Genomic DNA, 22938 nt, shown 5'->3' with positions numbered 1-22938 from the left:
TGCCTCCCAATGAAATCCAATAGTGCCGCTATGTGTATGTTTCAACTGTCACTTTTTCCTTTGCTATTGTTAATTTCTCATTTCTATACCACGGGTACCTTTTATTCATGAGGAGCAGTGTACAAAATTGGGTGGTCTTCTCACACAAGTTATGATTTTTTATTTTTAAAAACTGTGGTGTCTATTTGTTTGTTGTTGTTTTTTTTTGGTTTTTTTTTAATATTTTTTAACGGTCAACTTTAAACGATATTTCTTGAATCAATTATCAATGTTTCATCTGTATAATACAGTGTTTACCTTCAATACATTTGCTTTGTAAATATTGAAGTTTGAAATTTCAATCAATTGTGACTATTTACCTGCAACTAATTAAGTTTAGTTTATTACCATTACAAGATTAATTAAGATCAGCTGCACCTGTATCAAATATACAACATAAAAAATGATTGAATAAATTAAAACATGTGGTGTATACATATCATCAGTTTAAATTTAACTCTAATGATATGGTTTAACAAGTTTGACTAGTTATCTGAAAATATTATTGTGTTTTTAAGTTTTTATATGTAAATAATATACATTGTACGTATCTTTCTTTACTTTTTAACTTGTAATGATATGCGTTGAATTTGTGTTTCATCTTTAAAGTATTGTGTGCACTTATCGAGTAATATACATGTAGTCATTTTTATAGCATTGTTTTTTATCTCTTAATAATGCAGCATTTACTCATCACTTCTAATCCTCATTTGTAAATAGCAGAGTGTGTACTTTTGATGTTTCTTTAAAAAAGACTGTCTAAGCATTTTATCAAATTTATTTCTATCTGTAAATGATATGGTTTTATCTAGTTATCAAATTTTACTCTTTGTCTTTAAATAATATAGCGTCTTTTTATTGTAAAATCTTATTCATTATCTACAAATGATATGGCATGAACTTGTTATCAATTTTGAGTTTTCATCGGTAAATAATTTAATGTGTACTTATCAATTTTTTTATTTTCAATTTTAAATAATATAGGTTGAACATATTTTATTACCTTTGGTTTTTCATCTATAAAATAGTGTCTAAATGTCAATGTTTAATTTTTATATCAGTGATATAGCGTTGTTGTCTTCATAATGTTGTTTTGTATCAGTGAAGTAGAGATATGGTGTGAACTTTTCAATTTCTACTATTCAGATTTGAAAAATATGATCTGTAGATGATTTAGTTTTTACTTCATATAAACTGTTACATTTTGTCTGTAAACATTGTGATATTTGAGTTATGCGTAATCTTTGCAGGTTTTTTTAATGCTTTATTTATAATCTGGTTCTATCAAGTAATAAAATGAAATATTGATTTGGAAATTTCGTAATTGAGTATGATTATTTTGCTTAAGTTTATCTAGTTTCAAATCAAAACCAATAAGTCTTTCAAAAATAAAAATAAATATGCACTTATCGAATAAAACTCCACAGCAAAACAGACCTACAACTCATTCTAGGGAGTTTTAAATCGGCTGCCATAAACTGACAGAATATATCTCTAGACAATATTAAAAGACAGAAAAATCAAAAGGTCACTAAATATTTCATAATTTAAGAACGAGACTGTTAATATACGTTTACCAAATTAAAACAAAAAATCTGACTGGCTTGAATTGCACCAATAAATAAACATTTGTGTTTTTTTAGCTTTTTAAATGCAAGTAAATGGGGTATGTTTTATGCTTCTAAATTTTAAATAATACAACATAATGACTTTTAATAATGTCTTTGACGTTTAAACGTGGTCACCACTGAAGCAAAATTTTAAGGTGAAATTGAAACATTATCATTTCCATTTCACATCACTCATCCTAGATGTACGAAGTGCTGCCTAGACGTTAAGGCAAGTGCACTTGAAATATCTGAACTTTTACGGTATTTTACAAATACTCGTTTGTGCAATTTGATTTTCATCTGTACCACGTGTTCCTGTTGATGACTAAAATACAATACATGCAATCGCTTTTGTTATGATAAGTAAAAAGATGAATTTGTTTATTTGAAACTCATCTGGTGCATGTACCACAACAAAGAAAATCCATGTTGTGTATTGTAGTGCAATCAATAAGCGGGACTGACTGAGATTTGAGATTAATTTTAGTTTTTCTTTTATTCTTATGTCAACTAAACAAAAAAATGCACGAAACAGATACATGAACAACTAAAAATATACTTAAAACTTTTAAAATTTACATTTCAAACATTAGGCATTTTATGTTACTTTACAGAAAAGCTTTAGCTTAACCTGGATATGTACATTTTAGCACTTCAATCATTAAGATATTATGGTAAATGTATGTCAAATTGGTATTGTGGCACTTCAATCATTAAGATTTTATGGTATACGTATGTCAAATTGGTATTGTGGCACTTCAATCATTAAGATTTTATGGTATATGTATGTAAAATTGGTATTGTTGTATAAGAAAATCAATGCGATTAAAGCATTGATATGTCTTTAGGTTATCCTTGATCAACGAACCTTTGTGAATATGATAAAGTAACATTTTCAAAAGTTGATAAAGTTAGATCAAGAGACTAGCTTTGTAAATCTCCTTTTATCCGTCTAAATCCCGTCAATCAGTTAGCCATTTAATAGTCACCATTATTGATATTTTTCAACTATTGATCAAATATTGTCTTGAAAATCCTGGCATATGTTCAGATTAAGTCCTTATTGTATATCCCATATTCTATAGCTAAGGCATGTATTCTAGAGATCTGCTGGAAACAATGCCATCGTTATATTCCAAAAAAGAATGGGATGGTTTTTTTATGAATTCAGTATGTATCCTTGAAGTTAATGCTAGGCAATTTCCTTTGAATTGGAAGTTTTATATCGTTATTTTAGGAATTCCCACCATTTCGGCTTGAACGGTCCTTTAGAGTCAGCTATGGGCGTCATTTAAAGTATATGACATCCAGTTCTAAGTAACACCGTTATGAAATACGGTTATAACAAAATTCATTCGTGTAACTTAACCTTTTAACTTTCAAATATATGTTTTAAGCATGCAGCCCTTCACGGGTTTTGCCTTTTGCAATGTATTGCTATAATATCTGATAATCTACTGAAGGTTTCCTGTTAGCCAAGGAACATGCTTACAGGCAGGTCATGCGTATGCTTTTTGCTGATTGGCTTGCGGAAGTAGTTTGAATTTGGAAGATATGCAAGCCCTGTTTACAGGACAAATATCTATCTATTTCAAGGATTTTATCGAACGTGTCAATGTATGAGGATCTTGTAAGGAATATTCCGAATTTGAAAGGATTGTATATCTTGCTTAAAAAATTACGTCTCAATTTACCATTTAAACATACATATATTAAATGTGTAGTAATTCTAGCTAGATATATAAAGAAACTCTCGGGCATCCCTGATTGCGTTACAATTGATTTCACTTTCTCAGCCGAACAGTGTGAAATCAAGCAAAACAATCCCAGCAGAAATTATATGTTAACAGCATACTAACTTGTGCATTCAACCATCATTTTGCACAAAATGTATGATCTAGAAAGCCTTAAGTTCAGGATTCAATGCGCTAGACGGTCAAATTCTATATTGACCTGAGGAATTCTAAGGCAGATAGTTTCAAACTCTATTGAATATCCCTTTAATGCTTATATTCCCGAATTATTTGTCACAATTGCTGGACATGACTCCACTTGGTACACGATAACAGCTGGTGCCATGTTGGTAATAGTTTACATACTGATCATATAAATCTTTTGCTGATAATGATGCTTATTGTCTTTCCATGTATTGCTTATTTGGGTGAATAAAATTAATCGCATTGAAAACGTGTATTTGTTTTTTATCAGGAACAAACAGAAGTCAAAGAGTTACAACAATCATCAGAGATCAGCTTTATCGCTTGAGTAAAAGTTAGCTTTATTTCGAATCAGTATCAACATATATATGTAAGATCATTGAATATACAATTTGAGGACGAAAATGCTGAAGCCTGTATTGAAGAATATTGCTTTGGTTTGAATTATATACTATCTTTTATATTTATGAATCTATATATAGCACTATAACCTGTGGGTATTTCTGGCTAGGCGATTGGGTGCCGTAGATCGTGTGTTCGAGGCCCGGTCAGAGCACGCGTTATAAAGTTGTCTTTCTTCGTCAGTTGTGTTACTATGTAATATATATATATTGATGGACATTTAAACAGGTAAAATCACTCATTGTGATGTAAAACAAATGCTTTGTACAATGTACAATACTTCGGTATTCATTCTCTCAATTTGTAATATCATAAAAGGAAACGGCAATAAGTATCCAAAAGGCAATATATTATTTCATATGGGTTTAAGTTCATTTTTTCCATTGATATACATCATTTTTTTATTATTTCTGCATCTGTTTCATTTCATATCACAAAAGATGTAATTTGAATATTAAAGCCCTCTGTGGGACCTTTACTCTAGTGTCTAGGTTGTTTCGTTACGTTTACTTATCTTGGCCTCATCTTAACAACCTACTACCGTAGTACACTGATTAAAGTCTTTACTCCAATGAGAAGTCTTTGGGTGTTTGAACTTTAACTTATCGGTAACTTTTGGGGCTGTGTCAAAGGAACTTAACAACCAATATATATATATATATATGTATCCCGACTGTTAAGAAAAAGTCGTGTGAATTAAAAACTGACGTCTGACTTACGAACCGACGATTTCAGGTCTCAAAAGCCTCTAAAGAAAGATAAGTCGTATTAACAGCAAGTAATGCAGATAAAACTTTTTGTTCCATAAAATTACACTCTATGAATTATTCCTTCATAAATTATGTCATTCTATAAAACTATACTCTGGATTTAACAAAACAAAATTTCAAAAATGTTGCATTTTGCGAGGTAGATCACCAACAACGGTATCAAGACTATAAAATCGTTTTATGATTAGAAGGGGGGTGGCTGCGGTATATTCGTGATCAGTCTTTTTGTATATATAAACAACATATGATAATGACAGGCCCAATGTTCACATAGAAACATTAAAAGTGGTTTGAATTCAATCAATGTCTAAAAGAGTAATTATGTTCATCGATTGAAAACAACAACAGGCTGCTACACATTTTGACACAATACCAAAAGTTAATACTTTACAATAGGATAACCAAGTAATCGCTACGACCATCAAATATGTATGTAAAACTAGCACGAAACTATCAAATTATTACGAAGCTTAAACATTTGCATTTCGCCTCTTGATTTTTTAAACGTAAACATTTTTTTTCTTATTTTTTTCATTAAGTCGTTATTTTTTAATCTGTATTACTATATGTGATGCCCTACTGGCTGCTCCTGGACTTAATTTCATTATAAGGCAACAGGAGGATGTCAAATCGTACACTGCATTCTCTAAAAAACATTACACTACATGCTATTACAAGTACATAGTGATCCTTCATTTAATGACCATAGGTTATGATAACAGGTTATAAGTAATACAAAATTAACTGAATTAAACCGATGAGACTTATCAATGAAATATGATATACCTTAAAGTGTTGACAAAGAAATTTGTCCAAAACTGCGTCAAAAGAGCAAACATCTATCACTTCACTAGGTCTGTCCTATTCGAAATGCAATATCAGTTTGATTTAGATTGTGTACATTTTATCATAAAAAACTCGCTCTTTCCACATATAGAAGTGTTTAACTATAGTAATTTACAATATTCCCACAGAAAAGTAGAAGATTTTCCTCTAAAATACTTTAATTCAATTAGAATAACAATATAATAGCAAATCTACATAGAATCAATGCCTTTTGGAGTTAACACGTACAAATATCACCGTAATAGCTTCCATTTTCCTGGCGAGCAAAGACGCGTTCGAATTGTCTCCCCTTATAGGATTCGGGTATACGCCTGATACCATGGGATTTCGAAAATGACTGATCACTCACGGCTATCTCTGTCATTGTTGTTGCTCGGTGAATAGAACAGAAGTGTTCCATTCCTGGAGTACGATCGGCTATCAGAAGTTGACGGACAGTAACGTCCAGCTTATCATGCTGGCTATTAGATTGTTCCTCTGTGAGAGTTTGATCTTCTATTAAATGACTCACTCCTGTATCACATTCACGACCATCTGCAGGAAAGTTCTGCTCTGTGATAACCAGTATAGCAGGGTTGTTTGATGTATCTGTAACCGGTCGTTTTGAGCCGGGTCGGTTATTCAAATTGTCTACACCATGACTCCAACGCTTGAGTTCCAATTCATAGTTTATTAGTCCATAAAACACCCTAAAATAACAAATAACAACAATAAGTGTACGCACCTGACGCAACCGGAAGCATAACGCTTAGAACCTAAGATTCAAGAACACCTACTAACCCAGGCGTAATCATAAACGTTACAACTACTACTGAACTATGCACATTACAGATCTGACAAAGTAGCAAGTGCGTAACGCTTATACAAACAATGACAATTTCTCATGTACATGGATATTCTTAAAAATGATGCTGCCAACACAATATAAATGAAGCCATATAAAAAACCTACCACTTCATTTGACGAAGAGGGCTCGACTCCCGGGGAGACAACCCGTACAATATTACAGCGCATATAAATGCTACAATAATAGAATAAACAATATTTACTAACATGTACTGGCACCGTATACTAACTACAATGTTTAATATAAAAAGCTAAATGCATAACGCCTATCAGCTAAACCAAAACGTTTATCCACACAGAATAAATAATAAGAAAGTGGCGGGAAATTCAATTTCTGGACAATCTTTACCAATAAGTAAATTATTTCAATTAATTTATAAAGGAAATAATTGACATTCAACATATCCAAATATTACTACATACAATACAATATACATTAAAGTTAGAAATTATGAAGTACTCACAGTGATGTAGATTGGTACAACACGGATGCGCTAAATATATAGACGCAACATATACACGTCCACTCACAACGGTGCCTAGTACGGGAGTGACGCTACCCTAAAAAGCGCGGGTGCGCATTTACCCGTGGTCACTCTACTATAAAAATAACTCTGACCTCTGACCTGTTAAACAGGTTTACATATATATATAAATAGCATACGATACAACTGCGTACACATATACATATGATAAATACGGAGCCTGTACATGCACAGTAGTACAAAAATGGATAAATCTAAATAATACCCAAATGTCATTAAATAATGACACTGTTACATTCTCCCCACCTTGTATGAAAGATGTCCACATCTTTCCAGCATCACAATGTTCTTACAAAAAAACTACCCATATACAAAAACTTTAAAATACAATTCGCAGTCACATATTATATGACAATCATGTTCAAAAAAAATATGAACGACATGATAATACTCTTATAAAAATTCAAAAATACACAAAAATTGTACACCTTCCTTCCCTGTTCTCAAAGAAGATGTTCACATCTTCCACCAAAAACTCCATCAAACAAACGGAAAATACCAAGTAAAATGTACAATGTATTCAGGAAAAAAATGATAACGATAAAAACAGATATATCCCAGGTATACAAACTCCATACCAAGATTTCAAAATATGGAGCAACGTATCCCTGGCAACATCAGACATTCGATTAAACATATCTCCTGCAGTAATGTTAATTAAAAACATAGCTTTCTTCTCCCACTCAGCAATCTCGGATTGGAAACATGCCTGTTTACAGACAAAATCCCCAGATTGCATCCAACTCGGAGGCTTCCTTTCCCTTGTAGATCTCCTAGGTACTGGAGTGGGAATTGGTACTGCTGGTGGCACATCCTGAGTAGGCGGAGCGTTGACTGGATCGGCTGGTGGCGTTGCTAAATGTTCAGGTTGAACTCCAGCTTCCGGTTCTTCCTCATCCAACTCGTCACCATCATCATCATCATCATCATCATCATTCGAATTTGAGTCGTCTGCGGATGAAGAAGAATTCCCTTCCGGTATGGGTGGCCTCGAGATGTAGGTTGCTACATCTTCTCCCATGTCATCAAAATCATCGTCACTTTCACTCGTTGACTGGTGATCAGAGACTGACTCTACAGCTGGTTCCAACCTCCGACTCCGGTTTATCCCTGTCCGAGGTGCTGGACATGGCCGAGCCATCTGAACCTTATTCCCCATTGGCAGAGATCCAATGGGAAGTAGATGGTTCCGGTGCAACACCCTGTCCTTGCCGTGACCGTCCTCCTTCCTTACTCGATATACTGGAATGTCTGGATTGTCCTGTCCCACGACGACATAAACATCAGACTCCCATCGATTGCACAATTTATGCCGCCCCTCGAAAGCTAAAATCTTGACCAAAACTCGGTCATCAATATCTAAAACTGCGTGACGAGCCTTAAGGTCATAGGTGGCCTTCTGGCGCTGCTGAGCATCTCTAGCCTTCCTGCTGGCTAGCTCAAAAGACTGGCTCATCCGCTTCCTGAGATCCTTAACATACTGGGGTATCTTCGGGGCTGCCTCACTCTCACCCAATCCAAAAACCAAATCAACAGGTAACCGTAGCTGGCGTCCAAACATCAACTGGAACGGCAAGTAACCTGTTGAGTCATGTCGAGTAGAGTTGTATGCAAAGGTCAAGGGTCCCAGGTGACGCTTCCAATCACGCTTCTGGTCCACGTCTAAAGTCCCAAGCATATTCATCAATGTACGGTTAAAACGCTCGCAGGTACCGTTACCACTGGGGTGGTATGGCGAGGTCGTGGACTTCTCAATCCCCAACAACAAGCACAAATGGCGGATGACCTCCCCACAGAAATTAGCACCCTGGTCCGAGTGAAAACGACGTGGTATACCATAGTGCTGTATGTAAGCCAACAGTGCATCTGCCGTCGTCCTAGCGGACATGTTCCGCGTCGGAATAGCTTGAGCGTATCGCGTAAAGTGATCCGTCACTACTAGTACGTAGGAATATCCACCCTTGCAAGTCTCTAGAGTAAGGTAATCTATGCAGACCAGTTCCATGGGCTGTGTCGTAACTATGGAAACCAATGGTACCCGTTGTGTGGTAGGGGTTTTGCGCAGCACGCACAACGGACACTTCTTTATCCAAGCATCTACATCCTTAGATAAACACGGCCAGAAGAATCTATCTCTTAACAAAGACAATGTCCGGTCGCGTCCAGGATGGCCGACATCATCATGTAAGCATGTCAAAACCTTGTCTTTCATAGAACTTGGAATGAAAAGTTGGTCTATGGTCGAATCTCCTTGCTGCAAGCATCGATACAATACCCCACGTTTCAGCTTCAAACTGTCCCAAACCCTAATAATAGTAGCCCACTCAGGATTCTTAGGAATCGCCTTCTTACTTGGATGTTCTTGGCGACGGACGAGAGGTAGTATCTGTCCAATGAGAGGGTCCTTAGACTGTAGCTGTCTCCAGGTGTGAGGTGTCATAGCCTGTATATCCTGTACATCTTGGTCCAGTACATCTGCAGCATCAGCTGACATACAAACACTCTCCACAAAGGGATCTTCAGCAAATACCATTCCCTTACAGACTGCCTGCACACCGTCTATGGATATTTCCTCTGTGTGGGTATCTAGCTGATCATCTTTGCTGTCTGATGAAACTGGTAATCTGGATAAAGCATCTGCAGCTACATTCCCCTTTCCAGGTCGATACTTGATGTCAAAATGGTATGTAGACAATGCTGACAGCCATCTATGTCCTGTAGCATCAAGCTTAGCTTTTGTCAAAATATAAGTCAAGGGATTGTTGTCAGTGTAGACAGTAAATGTCCTCCCATACAAGTAATCGTGGAACTTCTCTGTAATGGCCCACTTGAGTGCTAAAAATTCCAGCTTATGAGCGGGGTAGTGGCGTTCCGACTTACTGGTTCCCCGGTTGGCGTAATGTATGGGTCTAAGCTGTCCATCTTGATGTTGGTATAACACTGCACCCAATCCATTTCCCGAAGCATCAGTATGCAACTCAAAAGGTAAACTGTAGTCTGGATATCCAAGTACAAAAAAGTACATCCTTCAGTCGTCTAAATGCCTCTTCCTGCTCCGTATCTCATGACCACTTGATGGCACTGGATGGTAGCGGGCTCTTGGACCTCTTTTTACGGGTAGGTGGTAGTAAATCATTCAGTGGACGGGCGATCTGACTAAAATTCTTCACAAACTTGCGATAATACCCGGCAAATCCCAAAAACTGCCTAAGCTCATCTGAGTTACAAGGTGTCGGCCAATCACGAACCTTCTCTATCTTGGCAGGGTCAGCCTCGATTCCACTTGCCGAAACAACACGCATGTGGGTTAATGTTGCATTTATAATTAAAAAGAACAAAAAACGTCATGTTTTAATATAAATTCAATATTTAATGATTTCCCGGTTAGTTCTGTTTGTTTTTTTGATTGGATTTTAATGTTAGGTGTCCAACGTCTTTATCGGGATGTTTTCGTCGTTCCTCGTGTTCTCGCGTGGTCACGTGACCGGCACGAAGGACTACATTAACACTTGGTCGGTAAATATGGCCAGAGCACCCGACCAACGTATTTTGTCGTACAAACAAATATGATACACTTATTCATCATGCTAAGAAACCGAGAAAAAGTGCTGTACATTCTTCTATTTATTCAAGTATGGTTACATAACTTCGTTATAAACTGGTGTTAATTGAAGAAGTGCCGATTAATTGACTACTTTTTAAGTAATTTTGACAATGTTTGTCATTTTCGTAAGAATGTACAGCACTTTTCGTTGTTCTTATACAATTACCTTCACGCTCTTACCTGTTTCATAAGTATTGATTTAGGGTAGTCGGGTGCTCTAGGACGATTCATAGAGCAAGTGTTAATGTTCATTCTCCAATATTGGAACTCTTCAGTGTTTTAAGTATCGAAATCGGCATATAGAAACGAACAAACGTTAATAAACGAATGCAATGGATCGTAATTAATTCAATTAATTATTTACAGATGATTTCCAAAGACATAAGGTATATAGTTAAAAGTTTTCGGCTGTACACATGCAAGTTTGTAAATTCGTCACTGTTATGAAACCACCGTCCTCGTCGTTGCCATGACAGCCCATCGAAGCTGCGATCACGAATGCACTGACAAAGTGAAAGTTGAAGTATTTTTCGCAACATGCGGTTTAAACTTAAAATTAATCATACCTGATCAATTGAATTATCAGAAAACTAACAAAAACACTAAAAAACACAGAATGAAGCCTTCGTGTCAGGCAGTGCAGACACAACGCGGGATCTGTAAACAATGTGACGTCATTGGAATGTACAAGTTGCAACAATGTACAACAATGTATATTTTACATGAATAATATAATGAGTAACAAAACGGGACGCAACATTAACCCACATGCGCATGGCCTACATAAATCACCTTATCTCTGAAGAAATCACATTTCTTGGGAGATAATTTCAAGCAACTCTCACGAAGACGCTGAAATACTCTTCTGAGACGATCCAAATGTTCATCATATGAGTCTGCGAATACTATCAAGTCGTCGATATAGACTAAACAAATAGTCAAGTTAAGATCACCCATACACTGTTCCATGAGTCGCTGAAAAGTGGCTGGTGCGTTGGTCAATCCGAACGGCATTCGGTTAAACTCGTAAAAACCTAACGGACCCACTGTAAATGCTGTTCGCTCCTTGTGCTCCTCAGCGATCATAATCTGATGGTAACCCGACTTTAAATCAAGTTTGGTAAAATACTTGGATCCTGACAAACTCTCCAAGATATCATCGATCCTTGGAAGTGCGTAGGAATCCCTGATGGTACCTCGGTTGAGTTGTCTGAAATCCACGCACATACGTAAAGATCCATCTTTCTTTCTAACAAGGACAATATTACTTGCAAACGGACTGTGGCTGTGCCTAATAACTCCCGCCGACAACAGTTGCTGCAGGTGCGTCCGTACTTCCTCGTACATCGATGGAGGAATCTTCCTATGCCGCTGTTTAAAAGGTCGATCATCAAGCAACTCAATCTTATGCTCCACAAGATTGGTACAGCCAAGATCCTCATCACCGTGAGAAAAGATATCCTCATACTCCCTGATCAGGTTGATTCCCATCTGAAGCTCCTCACCATCAACAACAGACTCGGTAAAGTCTATCTTCTCCATAAATTTGGGCAGGACTCTCTCCTCAGTAACCGGCAACTCCTGAACTATCACAGGCTGAATCTCACACAGTGTAGCCCCAGGAGGAATTACAAATGTGTGGGTAGTAACGTTAGACAGCTGTACATCTATAAAATCGTTGCTACTGGTATACAAGAGATGATAGAAGGTGTAATATCAATATCTCCTGCCAATGTGGACCTCTTGGAACTCTGTAAAACTCCGCAGGTAACAGGGTAGGGAACCTTCTGGTCAATAACTCCCTTTATTGTAACAGTAGAGTTAGGCTTCAAGATCTGCCCCTCTGTGGCTGCATTCTTGACCAAAGCAATAACATTACCATTCCTAGCCAACTCCCGACCCCTCATGGACAAACACCGGAAAGCAAAAAACCATGGAGTTCCAAAATTCCCATGCTGGGCATACCTGACTCCCAGCTCCTGCCGACAATCCTCCATAAGTGGTGTGAGAACATTAGTTCCCAGGAGAACAGGTACACGGGTATTATACTCGCTGTCTGGAACAATGAGGAATAAACAACTAAGATCCCTGTTCCCTCCTAACCCATGAAACCTAACGCTAACTTCCACATATCTACTATATGGCAGCGGCTGGCCATCAGCACACTCTATCTTCAAAATGGTATCAAGCTGTCTTATCGGTAAATGGTGTAAATAATCCCGTCTGAACGACTCGCTAACAGTAGAAATAGTGGCCCCTGTGTCGAGGAGTGCATCAACATCAATTCCCTCCACCTGTATGGTTACCTCATTAGTGCTACCGACTAACTCAGTTGTCCGTAATGACCTTGCCATAGGTGTGGGACCTGTGCTTCTCTCACCTACCGTTGGTCCTTCGGGGTAGGTGGCTTCTCGTTTAAATCATCTGGCAACACCGTCTTGCAGTTGACTTTAATATGCCCCCACTGATTACATCGCCAACATTTTACATTAGGTTTAGACTGGTTGCCGGCTCCGTAACCTCGACCTCGTCCTCGAGAAGTATAACCGTGACCTCTGGGTCTGTATCCAGCATTACTGGGCGGCCCCTCCTGAAATTTCTTCTCTAAACTCTTAATAGCTGCAGTGAGCTGATTTACCATTGTCTTCAGACCGGTAGCCTCATCTTCTTGAGCTGGTGCTGAGGTTGCTGATTTTGCTGTGGTTGGCTTGACCTTGACCCCATCTTTACTATGTCCTGATCTTTCTATGGACCTCACAGCAATACAAAGTTCTTCAAAATCTTCTATAGCGTCAGCCTTGTGCCCGGATACTTCCTGCAGATCCTGTCGAAGCCCAGACCAAAACTTGTTGTGAAGCCTCTTATTCCTGTCCACCGACGACAAAGACGGGTCAGCACGCGTCAACAACCCTTCAAGACGACAAGCCCAGTCTGTCACAGACTCCTCTGAAGACTGATGTGCCGAGTAAAAATCTTCCAACAGTGTCTCCTATAAGTCGACAATACCATACAAACTACCCAGCTTTGCCAATATCTGGGAAGACGTTGCAGATGACCCCAACCTCATAACAGTTTCAGCTGCAGGACCACGCAGAGACCTTCTGATGGACTGACGAATAACCTCATCATTCTTCCTCGCATCTATTAGACACTGGACATCATATCGCCAAAGTTCAAATGATGATTCCCCTTTACCATGCTCACCAGAAAATGTAGGTAATTTATAAAAACGGGTATCCAAAACAGATGAGTTGACCTGTAATGGAACAGCATCTCCAGCATGTGCACTATCCTCTGACTGATCACTGGCCTCTGTCTTAACATCACCACTTGCCTCAGGTAAACCCTTGGTCGCTCTCAAAAAATCTATCATCTGCTTCTGTAGCATCTGTAAGTGCTCACTACCTGCCTTGCCCTCCTTAGTAGATATCCTATGAAACATCTCAGCCATGGCTCTAAATGGATCTTCGGAAACTGGTGTCTCAGGCTGTTGCTTCGGTAAGTTGAGTTTATCTTCCCCCGTTGCCATGGTTAAATATGATACTGATTATATAATATTTGTATAATAATTCAAAAAATAGTACTGTACATCAGCAAAAATCACAAAATTCAAATAAATTGCAGTGATAAGTATGAAACAATAATATCTGTAAAGAATCACCACAATACAAAGTGTATATCAGATGGTAATGCACATGGAAACCTCAAGTTCAATGTATCATATCATGATACAGATGAATATACAGATGAATAAGTTGCAATTACTGATTAGAATAAGTTGACAAGATTCAAAATAAATACAGTGAAATACGTATACTATTTCAAATAGTTTTAAATGTGGTTAATTATCAACAAAATATTCACAGGTTGTATGATGAGATATTATACCACAATCAGCATAAATGTACCACAATGACTAAAGCAAATATGAAATGTCTCTACACGTAGGCTAAGGCTAACATATCATGTCACTGCCCCCATGCCTCAAATGTAAACAAATGTCGCTGGACACACAGCATCCATGGCGAGGTAATTCACACGAAATGTGGAACAGACAAGCAAATCGCCAAATATAATCAACACATATGAGAGGCTATACAGTTAAAAATAACACAGAATACCTCATGTTCATGTCAGTAGGATTTATCACTGCACTGCAAAGTTCAAGCTACGAAAACAAACACCATGTCGTTGAAACATCATCACAGTCTTGTGTAAGTAGACTTCCGTTAACATGGACTCCTCCAGCGAAGGGGTGTTGTGTAGAACACACATACATGGGCGCCAAATGTAACCGGTCGTTTTGAGCCGGGTCGGTTATTCAAATTGTCTACACCATGACTCCAACGCTTGAGTTCCAATTCATAGTTTATTAGTCCATAAAACACCCTAAAATAACAAATAACAACAATAAGTAAAATAGTTACAATCTCAAAGTGGAATAATCCATCCCACAATAACACGACAGGTGTACGCACCTGACGCAACCGGAAGCATAACGCTTAGAACCTAAGATTCAAGAACACCTACTAACCCAGGCGTAATCATAAACGTTACAACTACTACTGAACTATGCACATTACAGATCTGACAAAGTACCAAGTGCGTAACGCTTATACAAACAATGACAATTTCTCATGTACATGGATATTCTTAAAAATGATGCTACCAACACAATATAAATGGAGCCATATAAAAAACCTACCTCTTCATTTGACGAAGAGGGCTCGACTCCCGGGGAGACAACCCGTACAATATTACAGCGCATATAAATGCTACAATAATAAAATAAACAATATTTACTAACATGTACTGGCACCGTATACTAACTACAATGTTTAATATAAAAAGCTAAATGCATAACGCCTATCAGCTAAACCAAAACGTTTATCCACACAGAATAAATAATAAGAAAGTGGCGGGAAATTCAATTTCTGGACAATCTTTACCAATAAGTAAATTATTTCAATTAATTTATAAAGGAAATAATTGACATTCAACATATCCAAATATTACTACATACAATACAATATACATTAAAGTTAGAAATTATGAAGTACTCACAGTGATGTAGATTGGTACAACACGGATGCGCTAAATATATAGACGCAACATATACACGTCCACTCACAACGGTGCCTAGTACGGGAGTGACGCTACCCTAAAAAGCGCGGGTGCGCATTGACCCATGGTCACTCTACTATAAAAATAACTCTGACCTGTTAAACAGGTTTACATATATATATAAATAGCATACGATACAACTGCGTACACATATACATATGATAAATACGGAGCCTGTACATGCACAGTAGTACAAAAATGGATAAATCTAAATAATACCCAAATGTCATTAAATAATGACACTGTTACATATCTACAATGGGCAATTCAGCGTCCATATATTGTTGGTTGTAGTCTTTGCCTGTAACGTGTATGATTTGCGACGTCAAGATATCAACATCGATGGTGCTGATCCATTCCATGCCATCCGACTCACTTCGTCTAGGTTGTATTTCAGGAACGTTTGATGTGTCGTCAATGAGTAATATATTGTTGTCCATCTGTGTCGCATGGGATTCGCGACGTCCAGATATCAACATTAGATGATGCTGACCCATGTGGCTATTGGTTGTCGTTGACATCCTTCCTCAGAAATACGAGGTCTCAAAAGGACATTAGGGCATGTGATATTCATTGAAGTCCGCTCCCTGTCATGCGACTCACTTTGTCCGGATCACTAAGTAAAAGACGATCATGACAGGTGAGAAGGATCAGTGTCAACCCCACGCTGTCCGCTTATGACTAACACACTGTGACCATTTGCGTAAATATATATTTCTGCCACTCTTCGGATAAATCCGTAACATTATGATTTAATGAAGGATCGTTAAGTAGCCGTAGGTTCTGAAAGGTAAATGGATGTTTGAAATGGGCAGCTGATAATTAGATACCAAACTCCCTTCCGTTTCCTTCCCTCTCTGTTCGTCCTGCAGATTACCATCAGGTCCAAATTCATTAATGTTGTCAACTTCATTTACCTCCGATGCAACATTTGCTCTCCGGTTAATAACATATCTAATGTATGTCTACCCACTAACAACAGGACTATTCGGAGCGGGAGCAGTTGTATGAATGTTCATGCTATATAGGTGTGCCACTTTGGTGGCCTCTGACACATATTCCATTTTCGTTAGATTCGTTGTTTCTGCCATCACCATTGGGACTGTTCGCTGTTCTTTGATTATTACGTAGGTCACATTAGATCCGAGAGAACGTCCATGTTCCATGGGAAGTGTACAAACGCATAAAAAAGGCGAAAAGCGACGGAAAGAAATTACACATTGAAGGGTATTTTAAAGAAGCGACACGTTCAACTGTTCCATTTTTCTAATGGGGGCTCACAAACAATCAGAGTTGGAGATGATTTTAAGTCCTCCATACACTCGCCAGTGTTGTTTTCTTCCACAAGCTCCACATTTGCATCACGTGTTTTAGCAACATTCAAGGAAATCCTCGTTATACTCAACTTAAGTCCTCCAGTTAAAAACACTTTCCCTTTTGGTATTGGCATTTTTTTCTGTAATAAGTAAGATATTTGGTTCTCATAATAATACATTCATGTTAAGGTACACAAATATCAGAAAAGGTTGTTTTTATTTAAGAGTTATCTATCTTTGAACTAGTCTAATACGAACAAGCTCATTAAATATCAACGTTTAAGCTTTATGATTTTTTAACGCAATGAAATAATATAAACTTCAAACAAATGAATAATAAGATAAGTTTTACAGCAAATCCGCAAAAACTGATCATGCATAATCTGAATTGTAATGGGATTTGCTTTCACATTTGTCATTTCATTCTAAACTTGTTTACCTTAGTTGTTGAACCCTACTCTCGCGATATTTGGTAATTATCTGCGGGATTACGGAGTGTTACGGTATCAAACAATGGCATTTTAAAGAAAATTTGGTGTAGAGTTATTGTCCCGTGAATTGACAGTTTCATTTTGAGGTGGGGCACAGGGGCTTGGCACGATTTTCCAAATGATGGTCCATATATATATACATGTATTATTTACACTATAATACATATATATATATGGACCATCATTTGGAAAATCGTGCCAAGCCCCTGTGAGGCGGGGTGTACTTGTAGGTGACTACCCCATTGAACAACATACCGGAGGCCTGTCATCGCCCAAGGTCACAAACACGACAGCACAGACAGACCTGTTTCTCAGCTTTCTAGAAACACAAGTCGACACAGTTAGTCAGCGTCGAACCATGTACAGCAGATATCTTTTTCTTTCACGTGTGCTTTGAGTGGGACCTGCTATACTGAAGCTCTCTGTCGGTCACACGTATCATGCTGTCCCTTACAACATCCGCAATACACTTTCAGTAGAACAAGTAAAGTGCATCGTTATCCATGCTAAATGGACCTGATGGTAGAATAGTTACCAATATTGGGACGATAAAAAGGTCCTTTATAATATAATTAACTACGTCACTGAAACATAGCAGACAAATGTATCCAGCATCCGGAAGATGTTTGATTCATTCATGTCAATCAAGAAAGCAATTTAAGTTCCTTATGATATATTCTAAAAAGTTAATACCTGCCAGACGAACAGGATGAGGAAGTTTCTTTTTTTCTTGTCCAAGGTCACAACCACGTCAGCACAGATTTGTTTTCTAGAAACACAAGTCAACACAGTAAGTCAGCGTCGAACCATGCACACCAGATCGTTTTTTCTTTGAAGCGTGCTGAGAGTGGGACCCGCTATATTGAAGCTCTCTGTCGGCCACACGTAACGCACTGTCCCTTACAACATCCGCAATACACTTTTAGTAGAACAAAGCAAAGTGCACCGTAATCCATGCTAGATGGACTTGATTGACGAATAGTTACCAATATTGGAGACGATAAAAAGGTCCGTTATGATATATTAAACTACGTCACTCCGCAAGATGTGTGATTCATTCGAGATAATCAAAGAAGCAACTTCAGTTCCTATTCATATATTCTAAAATCTTAATACCGGCCAGACGAACAGGACGAGGAAGTTTCTTCTCTTTTTTTTTACATTGACTCGTCTTTGTTGGGAAACATTCCAAATCATATAGTGCTCTGCATATCATGCTATCTGTACGATTACGCCAGAAGGGATGCTAATCAAAACATCATACAAATATACACAAAGGATGTGTTGTTGATCTGGATGAAATCGCTGTAGCAGTTAAATTACATTTATATATATATGTGTGTACTTCTCAAACTCGGTTTTTTAGAAAACGTTCCAGAATTTATAATTTTCCGCATTACATATCTGAACAAACAAGGACGTTTGGAGGAATGAATATCCTCTTCGATGAAGTCTGCCTGCATTTTACATAGATTAGTCATCGTGAATGAATGAAAATATACAGCTGTTGGATATATGAAACATATACTTATTTATAGATGATTCCTCTATTCCCATGGCAAGCTTGTTAGACTTGTAACACAAAATAAATTAACAAACACCAAATTGAATTGAAATAAGACCGTTTATTAACGACGTAAGGATATCAATAATGTATATATACATTTAACATACATTGTTACATCAAGTCTAATATGGGGATATGCAAAACGCCCATCAAAAAATATGTTTACATACATTGTTACATAAAGTCTAAGATGGGGATATGCAAAACGCCCCATGGATCTAGGTGGATTGAAGGGGAGGTGGTGGGAAAAGATATAGAGCTTCCAGCTAAACTATAATTAGTAAACATGTACACTAATTATAAAAATAAACAAACGTGTACAGACCTTGTTCCTCCATATCTCAGCAGCCTCTGACCTCTGCGACCAGTGGCCCTGTACTTATATAGGAGCTATAAATAGAAGCAGACTAACTCTGCATCCTTAGCCAATCACCTCACTTCAAATTCTAAAATGGTCAGCATCCATATGATGCACAAAAACATGAAATAATTACGAATGGAATAATCCATAATATAAATGACATGATAGAGTGGAACATATATAAATGACATTAAACAAAGTTTAATTTGTATATATAACAAATGTCTCAAATAGTCATGCAAGGTGTCTTCGGAAGTATGCTTATCATTTTGAGAGTGGGAAGACTGATTCGCCCGTTATCAGTATAATAGGACTGTGTGGCGAGTACTTCTGGGTATCTTTAGCAGTATATGCTTCAGTGAGGTAACAATAAAAAGTCGACATCAGTTCCGCGCTATCACAAGGAGACAAAACAAAATTGTACCGCTATCTCACATACCTACATCAGAATATCAACGCATTCTTCTTAAAGGAATAAGAGCAAAATGAAGAGGGTCCTTTTACTTAGATAAATACATACATATACGAATGATATCCTGGTTTAACGGTTTTCCGTTTCTGGGAAGCTGAGAAACATGTCTGTCTGTGCTGCTGTGGTTGTGACATTGGACAAGACACTTTATCGTAATTGCCCTGGATGACAGGCTTCCGATATGTTGTTCAAGGATGTAGTCACCTACTACTACAAGAATACCCCGTTTAGTATCTTGTCAAGGGCCGACCTAGGTAAACATATAAAACATGCAGAAGGAAGATCTGAAATGCGACAGGGAATCTTACAATCGACCCAAACACATTTGATGATTAAGACGTTTACAATCCCTTTCAGTTGATTTTGTTAAGGGAAAACACGAATGTCTACAGCAATGGTAGGTATATTTACGATATAAATATATGTTATTGGATAAATTGATATTGATTGGTGAAAATGTTTGGCATTTTATTAATGTAAATGTGTTCAACATTAAGCGTGCATATCATTGCAGACAATGTTTTCTTGTTTAAATCATAGTCATCTCTATCGTGTTCTAGTTTTGTAGGATTAAAGTAAGAAGATGACATTATGAAGTCAATTTTTTGAGAAAAGAAAAAATTATTGTTACGTGATTAACAAGAGGCTCCTTCCTTGTTATAACCAAGATCAAAGATAGTGGGCATAAGATAGCGACTATAGTATTTCACTAATATTTCTCAACAGCCGATGAGATTTCAAAGAACGAATTTGATGACTGTCATTATAAACAAAGCTTTAGATTTTATCATCGGCTTTGAGGAATGATCGCATGAAAAGCTAATATGCATATCATATATGCATTCGGGTTACGTGTGTATCTGTGCATGGACATGTTGAATATAAAAGCCATTTGAAATTCTGGATGACAGAGAGCTGAGTTACAATCATGGAAAAGGGGTTGTTACTCACTATTTGCTAGTAAGAGGAGTGTATTGGCAATAGCTGGATATGTTTGCTGTTAAGATAAGTCTCTGTCAATTTCATCTGACACGTAACTCTGTCAAAGTATAACAGAATCGATTAATGGGTTAAGTAACATGCTGATAATTTACACAAATCGTACACTGTAGATTTCACACTGTCTTGTGATAGCGCCTGGTACACACAGTATTAATAATCATGTTGTGTGAATCGTGTGTATATTTAATATCGATTCAAAAAACGGCAATAGTATGCAGTTGATCGAGATTTCTACCAAAATTAATATATGACAAGGAAAATGATTACTCAGTAATTGGTAAAACTAATATGGAATGTCTAGAAAAACAAAATACAATTGTTGGCCGCGAAAGCAATAAGACTTTGTGGTTGATAAATCGACTATGATTACTAAGCAATCCTAATAAATACTTGTATACCAATGTGAAGGTTACGACTAGTTATCAGATAGCGGTCTACAGGTAAACAGCTTGCTCAGGTGAAACCCTGTACAGTTTTTTGATACAGATATCGTATGACAGGAAACTGTTTACGGTACCCTTATGTAACACAGTATGTTGATATATTTTGCACTTCTATCAACGGCAGTGTGTCCATTACATTTACAAAAGCAAATGTTCATAGAGAGTAAACACAGACTGCAAAGGCAGAAATGACATTTCAACATTCGCCTTTAAATATATAGCAAAAAATAGATAATGAATTAATAGTTTACTAACTAAAAAAGAAAGCAACAGATCAAATATACTTTATCAATTTATATCAATCATTGTGTTATGTTTTGACAATCGAAATTGCTATGGTTGCCCTAATTGATTTCAACTCTCGTAGGACCTTAAACTCGTACACGGGACATTACAGGTCAAGCTAACCATCTTCAAAATGTATTTCAGTTACATATAATTTTTGCACCTATGTTAATCTTAAAAACCGAAACTAAGTTATAAATGATTATCAAAAAAAATGAAAAATGTGAAATAAAATACATTGAATTCTTGAAGTCTACACGTGAACATTATTTCCTTTAGAAAAATAGATTTAGCTTGCTATTGTGGGCACATGGAAATCCCTGCTGTGTCTTAAGCATGTTTGATGTTAATGTTCCGAAACTCATTTTAAATTTTAATCAGACATGATACCAGATATGTGTATGTAATGTTCATTGCCAGATAATTGATATATATGTATCGTATATTTGAATAAAAACAAACTACCTTAAAATGATATTTTGTAATGCAATGCATATAATCTCGGTTGGGAGAAAATCTTGGACAAACAGTTGGCGATGTGATATTTTCCAGGAGAGGTATATTGGCGAGAATTTTACTTCTATTAAAATTGGGAGCTATCTATATATATATATGTCATCTGGCAGGTCCTTGGTCAAACACACAGAACCGTAAGCAAATTTTTTACGTAAGAGAACGAGTACTTTAATCGTCTGATTAAATCTGAAAATTATAAAATCTTCATAGCTATCGATTATGATGTAATCTTGAAAACACGTAATAATTGGTAAGAAAAGCAAGTACATGTTTCACTCGCCGATGGTGTCAGCTATATATAAAATTGTAGGTGTTATTCGTCGAGGGCGCTACAGCCACTACGAAATCGTGGATTGTCTCAACATGAAAAAGAAAAGAGCAATTATATACTTTTATGAAAACGGGATGTGTGGTTTTAAAGTTGTTATAACGGACGAGTATATTATTTCAACAAAAACACCACAAACATTATTTAAGTGTGTTACTTGTAACGAAACTCTAGATCTGCAGAAAGTTCAAATGTTGATGTTTTCATTTTAAGACAACACAGTAATAAGTATTAAGCACGTGCCGCGTCACGTTTAGCATTTGTCACAAGGTCTGAAAATGTTTGGTAGGTAGTTAAATGGTCATTGCCTTGGACATTAACACCAATAATCATTTTCATTTCGATTTCATTAAATTCGTTCTTTTTCAAAATGAAGGACGTACAAGTGATTATCGTGTCCATATCTTAATGTGGCCACCCGTCAACATGTGTCA

The 22938-nt window shown here is 37.0% G+C and overlaps 1 protein-coding gene and 1 long non-coding RNA gene across 2 annotated transcripts; both read right to left on the bottom strand.

The window, feature by feature from the left end:
- Positions 1–12951: 12951 nt before the first annotated feature.
- On the bottom strand, positions 12952–14128 carry LOC117321280. The gene is made up of 2 exons (XM_033875757.1): positions 13670–14128; positions 12952–13588 (listed from the first exon to the last, which is right to left on the bottom strand). Exons 1-2 carry the CDS (start codon positions 14126–14128, stop codon positions 12980–12982), a joined length of 1068 nt encoding a protein of 355 aa, XP_033731648.1. The 3' UTR covers positions 12952–12979.
- An 826-nt stretch (positions 14129–14954) lies between these two features.
- LOC117321281 lies at positions 14955–16319 on the bottom strand. Its single transcript, XR_004531291.1, has 2 exons — positions 15664–16319; positions 14955–15374 (listed from the first exon to the last, which is right to left on the bottom strand). It is a non-coding gene; the product is annotated as an uncharacterized LOC117321281 (long non-coding RNA).
- Positions 16320–22938: the final 6619 nt, after the last annotated feature.

Source organism: Pecten maximus, unplaced genomic scaffold (assembly GCF_902652985.1).
Source record: "Pecten maximus unplaced genomic scaffold, xPecMax1.1, whole genome shotgun sequence".
In the NCBI taxonomy this organism is placed as follows: domain Eukaryota; kingdom Metazoa; phylum Mollusca; class Bivalvia; order Pectinida; family Pectinidae; genus Pecten; species Pecten maximus.
Note: the sequence above shows the minus strand (reverse complement) of the source record. Positions and strands in the feature narration are given on the sequence as shown.